Genomic DNA, 13176 nt, shown 5'->3' on the forward strand with positions numbered 1-13176 from the left:
GAACCCTAGATCTTACCATTGCAAATCTATAGAATTACTGCTGCCCCACCAGGAGCCTAGGGTCATAAATACATCAAACCATAGCATCTGCATTTAATCAGTTTGTAGATTGCATGATATGAAGCTGTGTAAGTTGTACTATATAATTTGCCTGTTGAATATTAAGACATTTTCTCCAATGAACCTCATAACTTTGGCAAAACAAGTAAATCATCTCACAAGATTCAAACCTAGAGATGCAATCTAAATCTGTCAGTTAACTATGTGACTTCCACTTGCAAAACAGCTTAAGAATTTCAGAGAATTAACAGCCATGAAGAAATAAGAACAGACAAAACTGAATACTAGTTCTTTGCATCACCTCCTGTGCTTCTAAAGAAAAAGAATGGTTTCACAATGATCTGCATGAATTATTTGGAAGTGATTACAATTACAAAAAAGAATGTATACTCACTCCCGAGGAATAACTCTTCCTTGGATGTTGTATTGGAAAAAAAAAAGTTTTCAAAGTTGGATTTTAAGAGCAGATATCAGCAAGTGGCTTTCATAGTTGTTGTCTTGCAAACTTGTGCACATCAAACCACAGATCTTAACCACACCTCATATTCTTCTAAGCATTCTGGGGACATACAATCTAGATGAAGAATCATACAGTACCTCCACAATGATTAAGATTTTTTCACCAGACATGAACATATTTGGCAAATTACCAGGTGATTTCTGATCTGGCACAGTATGCCATCATGAAATAGGGTAGTTTTTCTTCCAGTTAGTTTGATTGGGATTAAAAAATATTTTAATAAGAGTACACTTGACAATCTGTATCAACTGTTATACCAAACTATCAGACAAAGATCAATACTAAACGTTTCTCCAAATTTGTTTGGTTGGAATAAAAAAAAAACTTAATAAGAGTACACTTAATAGTCTGTATCAACTATTCTATCAAACTTTCAGACAGAGATTGATAAGGTGAAGTGTGTGCTATAACCCTACTTTAAAATTTAAAATGTTGATGGAAAAATTGGCTTTGCATTACTAATTGGAAACATTGATCATGGTCATACTCTTGCTGTTCTGGTTTCCCAGTCATTCTCTCAAAAATATCAACTAAGATTAAGAGTGAAGATCATTAGACACTTTTGCTAACGTGACAAACTTCACTATACATCATGAGCATAGTGTGGTACAGGTTCCCAACAATCCTGAGACTCTGGAAAGAGGTAGGACTTTCTTGTGAGGTGGTTGAAGGTTGAGGTAAGCTTGGTAACATTTACTTTAATTCTGCTCACATTCAAGTTCAGTAGTCCATGGCTATCATTCCAGCATATCTTCTGGTTCAGAGATGCTTGCTATTGCCTCATTATCCATTCACTTTACTATTTAATGATTGATGCCAGCTGTCTTGGCTTCTGAAGAGAGAGTTCCATTTAGGAAATGTTGTCCAGCCATGGCTCTGCTAATGTCTCCTTCTCTTATGTTCTCAAATGCTTTCAACCTGGGCCTGAGTTTTATTTCTCTGACTGGTGTAAGTTTGGGGTTAGAGTACTAGTCTGGTCTCAGATTAACCAAATTTCACACCACTGTGATGATTCTTATTTCCCTGTCTTTCCTTTACATTAAAGTCAGTCCTCAGGAGAAGAGCCTGGACTATTCTGGGCACACCATGTATTGGCTACTTTTTCATCCTGAATTGTTAGTTGTAGCAAAACAGAAGTTATAAGCCTATACAGCAGTAGTAGTTGTCTCTTTCTCTTGGTTATAAGTTTTTCTTGTTGTGGAAAATGCCATTTACTTAACTATGAATCCTTTTTAAATGTACCAAATAACTACAGGGGTAAATATTATTAAATGCTGTTGCAAATGTAACAAACTTCACAATACAATATTCTATAGTTATTACACCAACACTTTTTTCTTACCCATCTACTCTTGTGATATTTTCAGGTGAAACTGAGTTAACAATTGATCAGTTAGATATGTCCACTTAACTGTGTAGATATTTGGTCAATATATCAACCACACATTAATTCTAAATCTTTTACTAATTAATGAATGACATTAAATGGAATAATAAGATTGGACACAAAGTGAAATGTAAGATGAACAATCTATTACAACACTAAACATTTATACAATATATTTGTATTTACTTTTCTTTAAACAGGACTGTAAATTTTGTTGGCTATTCTCAACTGTTTCTTCTTCAAGACCCTGTTCCAGACTGTCTAAAATCTAAATCATGCAATTCTTAGTCTGAAAGAAACATTGCAATTACCCACAATAACTAACACTTCCCACGTGGTTAACCATTTTCATTACAATATAGTTAAAACCATAGTCTATAGGTATCACCTGAACAACATTAAAGAACACAGTTGTCGTTGGCTTTGCATGATATGCCACATTGTAACAATATTTTTCTTGGGTAGTAGAGGTATTATCTAAAAGATATCAACTGAGAAACAAAGTCAACTAGAACAAAACTGATTTAATCTCACTATATATTTTGTGAAACCTGCATGCATTCAGATTATACAGGGTGTTCGGAAAGTCAATGTGCACTTATACATTTATCAACAGACAAAACTGCACAGTGACTTTCTGAACAACCTGTATAATAAATTGAATGTTATCAACACATTATTATAAATAAAAAATCTACTGCCATTGGCTGTATTGCAATATGAATAGTTAGTAGTTGAATACTGTTTCATTACAAGTTATGCTTCTTTCTTTAAAGCAGGTACAACATTTCAAGAACTTTACTTTTTTAAATTTGTAGTTAAGGACAAAGCTACACAAGGAGCTATCTGTGCTATGCCTACTACGGGTATCGTAACCCAATTTTTAGTGTTGTAAGTCCACAGACATATATTGCATGATATGTATAAATTTACTCAGTCACATACAACCTTTATCCAACATTCAACATGAAAAATGAGCAAACTACTTAAAACATTATTAAAAGAAAAAACTATTACCTTTAAACTTTATAATTTTTGCATGCAAACTGACCAAGAACAACAAACATCCGTGGTTTACTGAAAGTTCATAAAAAACTCAACATTTCAACCTGTTATATCTTCTTATAACTCTTTAAAGTACAACTTTGGAAAATATTTTAACTTATACTTCCAAAATAAGTAACCAATTAGAAAATACTTCACACCTCCCCAACACTTACATAATTTAGATATCAATGCCACTATGTCTAGATTTGGTGTCTTAAACTTTTCCTCAAACCCCTTGTCATGAGGCAGAACAATTTACTACAGAAATTTCACAGGTCACAAAAAAGAGAATAAAGATAAAACACGAACACTCATCAAACTGTTACTACAAATCACAAGCAAAAAAATGTGATTAGTTGTAACAGTTTGATGAGGTGTTCCTGTTTTATTTTGATTCTCTTTATTTTGTGCTTTAGATACAACAATTTGTAGTTCCTTCAGTTACATAGACTTGCAATGAGAAATCCATGGTCAATTACTTTGGTTATTCTTTTTATACATCACATAGAACAACATGCTATAGCCACAGGGTAGTCCGTAAGTCCCTACCCATCCATATATCTTATGTATCCAGTGTATCTGTGTGCTGTCCCTCATTCTCACTGCATAATATTATGCGACGCCATGTTCTGTGAGACATTTTCCTCAGGGGTTATTGTTCCAAATGCTGCGGTAACAGCTGCCTTCAACTCATCATTAGTATAACACATGGATGGGTAGGGACTTACGGGCCACCCTGTATTAGCCTACATTTTGGCTTAGATATGTAGATGGTTTTGGGGGAAGGCTTTACTTGTGAAGTTGAACAAACAAAATGCTTTCAACACATAAGTAATTCACATAAAGGTATACAGTTTACAACTGAAAATGAAAACAACTACATGAAAATTTTTAAACGTCACCACCGTACAAATCCCCAAGTCTTAACCACTAAAATTCTTGGAAAAAAAACAACACATATAACTGAAATTACATAAACTGGTTTTAAATAATGTAATTCACCTGAAGCTAAGCACTCTAAAAAGCAACCTTAATTTAGCACGTAATATTTGCAACACGGAAAACCAGTTCTCTACTCAAGTAGATACAGAAACTAATTTAACGATTTAAAACGTAACGCGTGCGACTCGTAATCCGAGGGGCGCGGGTTCGCGCTCGCGTCGCGCTAAACATGCTCGCCCTCCCAGCCGTGGGGGCGTATAATGTGACGGTCAATCCCACTATTCGTTGGTAAAAGAGTAGCCCAAGAGTTGGCGGTGGGTGGTGATGACTAGCTGCCTTCCCTCTAGTCTTACACTGCAAAATTAGGGACGGCTAGCACAAATAGCCCTCGAAATTCCAAAAACAAACAAACAAAAAACAAACGATTTAAAAAAAACAATGGCAAGAGACACTTAGACATTCAAAAATACTCTAAAAAACAAAGGAAACCTAATCGCTTGCAGCATTCCACACGTAGAGAATATTAGCATAATCAAATCAGAAATTTGAAAAAGACTAACACATAAATATAATATCCAGATTTATTTTTAACCCTGGAAAAAATTAAACACATATCAAGGAAATTATAGAACGATCCCATGCCACCAGGAAACATCTACACAATAAAGTTTAACAGCTGTTCATCCTTTAAAACTGTTTAAACACGAAGTTACTTGAAGATCAGATTAAAATTACACCAAACAATCCATCCCAAAGCCCTTCAACATATGCACAGAAATAACAGCAATTTTTCTGGACAGAATATCACAGTATTAAAACAAGTACTTCGATATTCATAGAAAAAAATCAGAGAATTCTTTCAGTAAAATCAAACAGTTCCATAATTAACAAATACGTAGAAACATACCTATTTGTGTTTGTTACTTTCGAAAGTATTAGTAATCTTATGGTAATATTTCGCATAATATTTTCCGTCTTTTCATATTTATTCATTTTTTAAACTCATAAATGAACTGTCTTTGTTTGTTTGAATTTCGTCTCCCGCTGGTACAATCGGGGGCTCAATTCCCCTTGGTGAGCTCATCAGATAGCCTTATGTGGCTTTGCTATGAAACACACACACTTACATTGTTTGAATTTCACGCAAAGCTACAAGAGGGGTAACTACACCAACCATTGTTAATTTAGCAGTGTGAAACGAAAGGGAATGCAGCTAGTCATCACCACAACTGCCAACTACTGGGCTACTCTGTTACCAAGAAATAGTGGCATTAACCATGCCTTTATAACGTACCCACGGATAAAAAGGGCAAACATATTTGGTGTGACGAAGATTAGAACCCGCAAGAGTCAGATTAAGAGTCGAGCACCATAACCACCTAGCTATGACTTTCTGTTTGGAAATTTCGCACAAAGCTACTCGAGGGCTATCTGTGCTAGCCGTCCCTAATTTAGCAGTGTAAGACTAGAGGGAAGGCAGCTAGTCATCACCACCCACCGCCAACTCTTGGGCTACTCTTTACCAACGAATAGTGGGATTGACCGTCACTTTATACACCCCCCACGGCTAGGAGGGCGAGCATGTTTAGCGCGACGCGGGCGCGAACCCGCGACCCTCGGATTACGAGTCGCACGCCTTACGCGCTAGGCCATGCCGGGCCCCTAGCTATGACAGACCATATAAATAAATAACTGTTAATTCACACGTACTATATGCAGATGCATAATTAAGTAGCCACTATGTAAATAAAGATTCTTTACAGTTAAAACTTGCTTAAAACTGCAAATGAAAATGATCACACTCGTGATGAAAGCGTTGTACATGCTCTAAAAATACTCTTCTTCACTATAAAAGGTGTAACTTGTAATAAAGTAATACTTATCATTAAGTAAATTAAAACGAAGCTATTAATCCAATTTAACTAGTTCTGTACTTCTTTTAATAAATTAAACTATAAACTATAATTTAATTTTCGTTCATGAGAATCTGGTTTAGGTTTGATTGATGACGTCAAATTATTATTGGAAAACGTCCGTCACGCCCTTCAGTGGCTTGAACTGTGAATTAGTTCTGATTACTGTTTTAGTGCAAGATTTTGGTCGTGTGTTAGTTTGGTATGTTGACTCAATATTATCTGTTACGCCATAAAATTGAGTTATTTTATTATCAGCTGAAATAGAGACAAGATTCGAACTTTAGTGCCACAAGTAGTTAGCTAAAGTTTAACTTGGATTGCTTTTCAACAATAAAATTAAATGAAATGGAGGAAAATGAGGAGTTAGAAGAACCAGAATTAGAGGAAGGAGAGATTACAGACGATATTCCAAAAAGCAAAGATGGTGAAAGTAATAAAAAACGGTTAGTGGATTTGGACCTATCCATCTCTGAATCCAAATGTGACACAAATAATAAAAGTATTGGTACGGTTAATAATATTAATACTACTACAAGTACTAATAGTAATACTACCGTTAACGTTACTTCACCTGAAATGCCAGATGGAGAACCTAAAACTAAGCCTAATCCAAGAGCTAAGCTTGTTGCTCCTTCGATTAAGCCTAATGCTAGTACTAATAGTTGTATAGCTTGTTTAGATAGCACTAGTACTATTAGTAGTACTACTAGTCCAATGGTAATTTTGGAAAACCACTTTAAGCTGTTTGGAAAAAAAGATACAGATCTTCGAAAAGCAGTCAAGTTAAAAAGTGAAAATGGTAAAATGTGTATAAAATCTGTGGGCTCGTTTATAAGCATAACAGAAGATGAAAATGCAAAAAATTTAAGCGGTAAAACTTACAGATACAATGAGCATAATGCACATTTTTCTAGAAAGGATGGTAAACCTAATATTCAGCATAGGTCATACACAAATAGTATGACACATACTTTGAATAATGTTAAAAGTTCTACTAAAAGTCGATGGCTTCAGGAAAAGAAACATTCTGGAGGAAAAAGATGTAAGGATAAAAATAAAATAGGTAGTGGTAATGTACACAATTTGGGTGAAAGACGAAACTATACTACTTTCAGTTCAAGAAGAAGATGCACTCATCAACTGAGGAAGGATGATCGTACCAGTGAATTTTTTTACAGTTTTAAAGACAAAAGAATGGACCATGAAGAAGAAAGAAAGCCTTATGATTTAATTTCTTCACGTATTTCAAAAAGAGAATCATCACATTTAACTAAAAGATTTCCAGTGTATGGCAAGAACTTGCAAAATGATAGATCAGCAAAGTTTGACACAAGTAACAAGAAACAACCATTGGATGATTTTGGAGTCAGCCTTAAAATCAGCTTACGTATCCTTTATTGTTATTATTATTAGACATTTCAAACTATTTTCATTGGTTGTATTTCAGAGGATTTTAATTTAAATATGTTAAACAATAGGCACATTTAACACTTTTTATAATTAGTGAACATCTTGGATTATGCCCAGTTATCCTAGAGCAGGATCCATGGAGGTTGATAGACCTCTCTCAAATAATGACAGTAAAGGAAAAGATGTGGTCATAAACAGAAGGGTTCTCCACCCAGTTCACCTACACATAAATAAAAATGGCCACCCTGATACAATGGAACTGTCAAGTTTTACATTCTAATCTGGATGACATCAAAACACTGATTGCTTCCTATCATCCTGTTTGTCTCTCCTTACAGGAAACATTTCTGAAACCTGCCAATACAGTCACTTTTCGGTGGTTTTCCTTATACAGAAAGGAGAGGCTGTGTGATGTGCATGGAGGGGTAAAACTGTTGGTTGATCAACATGTGGCCACTGTATTTGCCACTCAACACACTGTTGGAGGCTGTAGCCATCTGTGTTTCCTTGGGTCATACCATCACTGTTTGTTCTCTCTACTTGTTGCTTGGAGAGACCTATGATCAATCAGACCTTAATGCTCTCATTGTAAAGTTACTATCTCCCTTTTTAATCCTTGGGGACTTTAATGGACATCATCCCCTCTAGGGAAGTGATATTATTGATGGGAGGGGCCGATCTGTAGAGCGGATGATCTCTGCTCACAACCCTTCTCTTTTCGATAGTGGTTCTTGTATTTATTTTCATGCACCTAGTCTGTCCTTTACTGCTGTTGATTTCTTAATTTGCTCTCCTTCACTATTCTCCCACTTTTTGCTGGGTATCTCGCACTTCTATTTTATTCTCCACCTTTTTAGCCTTCAAGACTCGGGCAGAGTGACCATCTCTTTCCTTTCGAGCTGATCTTTTCTATGACTATAATTGCCCCTTTATGCTGGTGGAAGTCAAATTGGCCCTTCGTCAGTCTGGCAGTACATTGGTTGAACCTGATGATATATACTAAGAGTTGCTGCGCTATTTATCTCCTACTTTTCTTGCTGCTGTTCTGATTGTTTGTAGCCAGATCTGGCAGGAGAATGTTTTTCCTGATGCCTGGGACCAGGCTATTGTCCTACGTTTCTTTAGGCTTGGGAAGGATCCCAAGATTTCTTTGCACTACCATCCAATTGCTTAGACGAGCTGTCTCTGTAAGACCTCAGAAAGGATGGTTAATGCTCACCTTGTTTGATTTAAGGAATCAAACAACCTTCTCTCACCCACCCAGTGTGAGTTTTAATGACAATCCTTCACCATGGACCACATGATTCGACTTGAAACATCAATCAGAGCAGCCTTTCTCAAGTGACAACATCTTGTGTCAATATTCTTTGACATTGAGAAGGCTTATGATACCACATGGAGGTATGACATTTTGAAAGATCTCCACTTAAATGGGTTACATAATCATTTGCCCATTTTTTAAAAAAACTTTTGAATGGACAGGGGATTCCAAGCTCGTGTGGGTTCAACACTTTCCTGTTCTTTTCTACAGGAACTTGGAGTCTCTCAGATCTGTGTTTTGAGTGTCACACTTTTCAGTATAAAGATTAATGCCATCACTGAATAACTCCTTACTGTTGGAAATGGGCTCTATGTTGATGATTTTCACATTTTTTGCCAGTTGTCAAACATGAGGTATATTGAGAGGCAGTTATAGGCTGCCTCCAATCATTTACCGAAGTGGACAACAGCAAATGGTTTTAACTTTTCTTTCTCTTAACTGTTTGAATGTACTTTTGTTGCCAATGAGGGAATTACTCCAATCCTGAACTCCGTGTCGGTGAAGTTGTGCTATCCATGGCCCTGGACACAAAATTCTTTGGACTTATCTTTGACTGTAAGCTGACATTTATACCACACATCAAGCAGGTATGAGCCAAATGTACAAGGGAACCAAACATTCTCTGTGTCCTTTCTTCAACAACTTTGGGAGTGGATCAGTGTTCTGTGCTTAAGATATATTGTGCTCTTATTTGATTGAAACTAGACTAGTAACTGATTTATGGCTCTGCCAGGACCTTAGCCTTGAAGATGCTGGACCCGTTCATTATCAGTGACTTTTGCTCTGCTGTGGGGCTTTCTGCACTTTCCCAGTCCAGAGCTTTTATACCATCTCATGAACCACCTCTACACCTCTGCCATTTGCAAGTGTCTTCACTGTTTGCTTTGATCCATACTACAGCATCCTACCTGGGGTTGTGTTTTCTTTCCTTTGTGGTCCATGCGTTTTCAGAACAGACAATTTGCCATGATTTTTTTCTGATCTTTGTATCCAGGCACAGTTTGATGAATTGGGTGTGACCTTAGATAACATTACTGTTTACACTGGTTATCCCATGCCATCATGGCTTATTACCATCTCCAAATATGACCTTTCTTTAAGTTTTCTGAGAAAATCAGATAGTCCCGACTGGAAGTGTCGTATTTTATATGCCGAAGATCTTTCGTACCATGCTTCCATTCCCATTTATGTGGATGGTTCAAAATTAGGTGACTCTGTGGGCACTACCATGGTTTGTTGGGGTTTGGTAGTTCCACACAGAATCTCTTCTACAATTTATGTGTTCACTGCTGAACTGTATGTCATTTCTCTTACCCTGTATCACATAGTAACTAAGCAGTACTCTAATTGTAATTTTACATTGACTCGTTTAGCTCTCTACTGGCCCTGGAATTGCCTCACATTAGTTCTCAACCTTATTTTTACTGATATTTAAAACTGACTGGTTCATTTCTCTCTAACATCTACTTCTATCCAGTTCTTCTGGATACCAGGCTATATTGGTATTTGCAGGAATGAGTTTGCTGACATTGCAGCTAAGTCTGTTTGCTCTGGCGATATCACTGCTGTGCCTGTTCTTCCATACGTGGACTGTGGTCCTGTATTCAAGGCTCGGCTCTGTGCCAGTTGGCAGTAAATTTGGAGTGAGCAATATGAAAACAAGCTTTTCCAAATGAAACCCTCTATTGGACTTTGGCAGTCTTGTTTCTGTAAGGATCAGAAAGAGAAAGTTGTCCTAACTAGACTATGTATGTATTGGTCACAGTTTTATAACTCATAATTTTCATTTATCTAGGTCTGATGCACCAGTGTGTTGTCTGTGTGACACTCAGGTCACAATGAGCTACATTTTACTGTCTTGCTGTCGTTACAACTCTCAACAACAGCACTCTTTTGGAAGTTTTGTACAAAGGTTTATCCATAACATTGGACAGTGTCATAGGCGAGAGACACTGTCCAGCTTACAAATGTTTTTAGTTTTTTAAAGGTGATTGGCCTTTTTAAAGGTATTTAAGTTTTTAATTCATAAATTATACTTTTTTTTTAAATGTGATTTCTTTTTATGAATTAAAGCACAATTAGTTTGATATGAAATTAGAAAATAGCTGAAACATCAAATAACTTGAAACCAGGACTGGAAAGACCAACTTAAAAATGCAACAGTAATAAAGTGAGTTGTATCATACAGGTTGAGCAATAATGGTACAAACACATCTGGATTTTAATCATGAGTATTCTCTGAAAACAATTCAGTAGCTCAGATTATTTTAATCAGCGTGATCACATGTCAATATTTAAACCAGTCAAAACTTCTTCATCCCTTGCTGTTGTACATAATGTGAGAGTATGGATGAACTTTCATATGCAGTACACATTGTTCCTTCAGCCTATAAAATGCCAGGTTTTAAAAGTTTAATTTCACCACAAAGATGCCACAGTTGATGCAAGAAAGCAGAGATCAGGCGGTCTGGATGCTAATGACAGGGATGACACCAGCCAGTGTCGTGGCACACTTTGGAGTACTACTTGATGCATGACAATGTACATCTGCAACCAGCAAGGGTGTGCACAAGTTGTTTGAATGAGAACAATGTGAATGTTCTGTATTGGCCTCCATATTCTCCTAATATGAATCACATTGAGTATATCTGGGACATTCTGGATCAGTGCATTTGTCATTGGGATACTGGCCCCAGTTCTCTCACTGAACTACATGCAGCATTTCTGGCTGGCTGGGACATCATCCCCAGAGGAAGATTGACAATGTGGTGGCATCTATGCCACACAGGATCCAGGTTCTTCTGGCAGCAAATGGAGGACATATCTGTTATTAGTATTCTGGGTGTTGAAATCCTGATTAAACTGTTTGTGTGCAGTTTCTAATCAAATTTGAATATTGTGTAGTGCAAAGACGTGTTATTTCATGATATGCACGTTCAAAACATGTTTAAACTAGCATATTAAAATTGTTTAACTGTATGTATGTTGTGTTTTTATTGCATCTCAGTATATATTGTAAGTATATATAATATATAAAAGAAATAACTTACGGCACAAGCAGCACACTTTACACTATCAAATTACAGTAACTAGGTGCTGTTCATGTGATGTGTATGCCTCATGAAACATTTTTACTCTTACTTATTTTGTGTAATCTAAAGCAACCTAAAAAGTCCCTATATTTACATTTTACTTTTATAAAAAAATATATAAACATGAAAAGCAAAAGAACTGAAATATTTGCCCAATCTTCTATCTTGCTGTTGATTTAAGCCCATTTTTTACACTAATGGTGGTAATGCATTCAACAATTTTTAATTCAGTAATACATGAAAGAACATGGAGTAGTAACGTGCAAAATGTAGACAATTTCTTTTAACTTTTAATTTTTGTAACTGTCATCAGAGCCATTAAAAATTCATCCAAGCTGGTATACAAGTTTCTCATAGGAGCATTGCTTGTGCTCAAAATGAAATTCACTATCTGTTCTGAACACAATGTTATACAATACATTATTTAATAGACAAAAACCTTGAACTTTTATGGTTATAGGTGCTTCATAATTAAATGTAAGAGAGAATTATTAACAAATCTTGAAAGAGAGAGAGGATGTGATAAGAAGGGTTCTATTGGGTATTTGATAACTCTGTAACCATACAAAATTAGAGGAGAAAGTTATTGTTTGTCTGAACAGTGACAATTTTATAGTGAGTAATTTACATTTAATTTCATACTTTGTCAAGGGGTGATGGATAGAATAGATAAGATGCCTAGAGAGAATGTGTGAGATTAGGGAAAATTCAGAATTTTTCTAAATATTTCTATCTCAAGACTGCTGGTGTGGGTTTGAAAACTTTTATTAAAATATTGTTCTATATATGTGTAAAAAATGGCTCATTTGGGTTGAGAAAATTGTTTACGTAGAGGAGCGAACAATGTTTCAACCTTCAGTCATCGTCAGGTTCACAAAGAAAGGAGGAGGTAACTGATCATTGAAAGGGGTTGTGTAATTGAGTGCTAGAATGTAGAGGGCATGCTTAGATGTTTGAATATATAATTTTATATTATTTTATTATTATTATTTTTATTAGGTATAAAGGTGTTCCTTTATATTGGTTTATTTTGGGTTTGAGTTGTTGTACAAGAAAGGCTTCTTTAATTTTGCATTTGTTTATGTTTGTTTCTCTGTTTAGTATTTGAGTGTTTTCTATGGTTATGTTGTGTTTATTTGACTTGCAGTGTTCGCAAATGTGTGAAGGTGACTTTTTGTGTTCTTTGAACCTGGTTTCCATTTTTCTACTTGTTTCTCCAATATAGAAGTCATGGCAGTTATCACATTGTATTTTATAAATAATGTTGGTGTGGTGTTTGTCAGTGTAGTGTTTACATAGTATAGACCTCAGTTTTGTGCCTGGTGTTTGAATAAATTTGCTATTAACTGGAATGTCATATTTTGTTACTAGTTTTGCCAAATGTTGGTTATTTTTTTCTGATGTCGGGAATATATGGTATGCAGCAGTATATGGTTTCGTTATTTTTTGATTCGTGAGATATATTTACTTTTAGTTGATTT

The 13176-nt window shown here is 35.8% G+C and overlaps 1 protein-coding gene across 5 annotated transcripts in view; it reads left to right on the top strand.

Annotated features, from left to right (window-relative positions):
* Nucleotides 1-6033: 6033 nt before the first annotated feature.
* The window catches only part of LOC143232408 (zinc finger C3H1 domain-containing protein-like), a 106542-nt gene continuing 99399 nt past the window's right edge, over nucleotides 6034-13176 (top strand). For 3 of the 5 annotated variants that reach the window (XR_013017524.1, XM_076467835.1, XM_076467834.1), the window contains exon 1: nucleotides 6034-7259. Coding sequence is in view for 4 of the 5 variants with exons in the window: in XM_076467835.1 (XP_076323950.1) it covers nucleotides 6218-7259 (1042 nt within the window). In the remaining variant the exon portion in view is untranslated. The remainder of the gene's footprint in view (nucleotides 7260-13176) is intronic. The other 2 variants (XM_076467837.1, XM_076467836.1) reach the window with 1 other exon arrangement.

The sequence above is a fragment of the Tachypleus tridentatus genome, chromosome 11, assembly GCF_004210375.1.
Source record: "Tachypleus tridentatus isolate NWPU-2018 chromosome 11, ASM421037v1, whole genome shotgun sequence".
Lineage (NCBI taxonomy): Eukaryota > Metazoa > Arthropoda > Merostomata > Xiphosura > Limulidae > Tachypleus > Tachypleus tridentatus.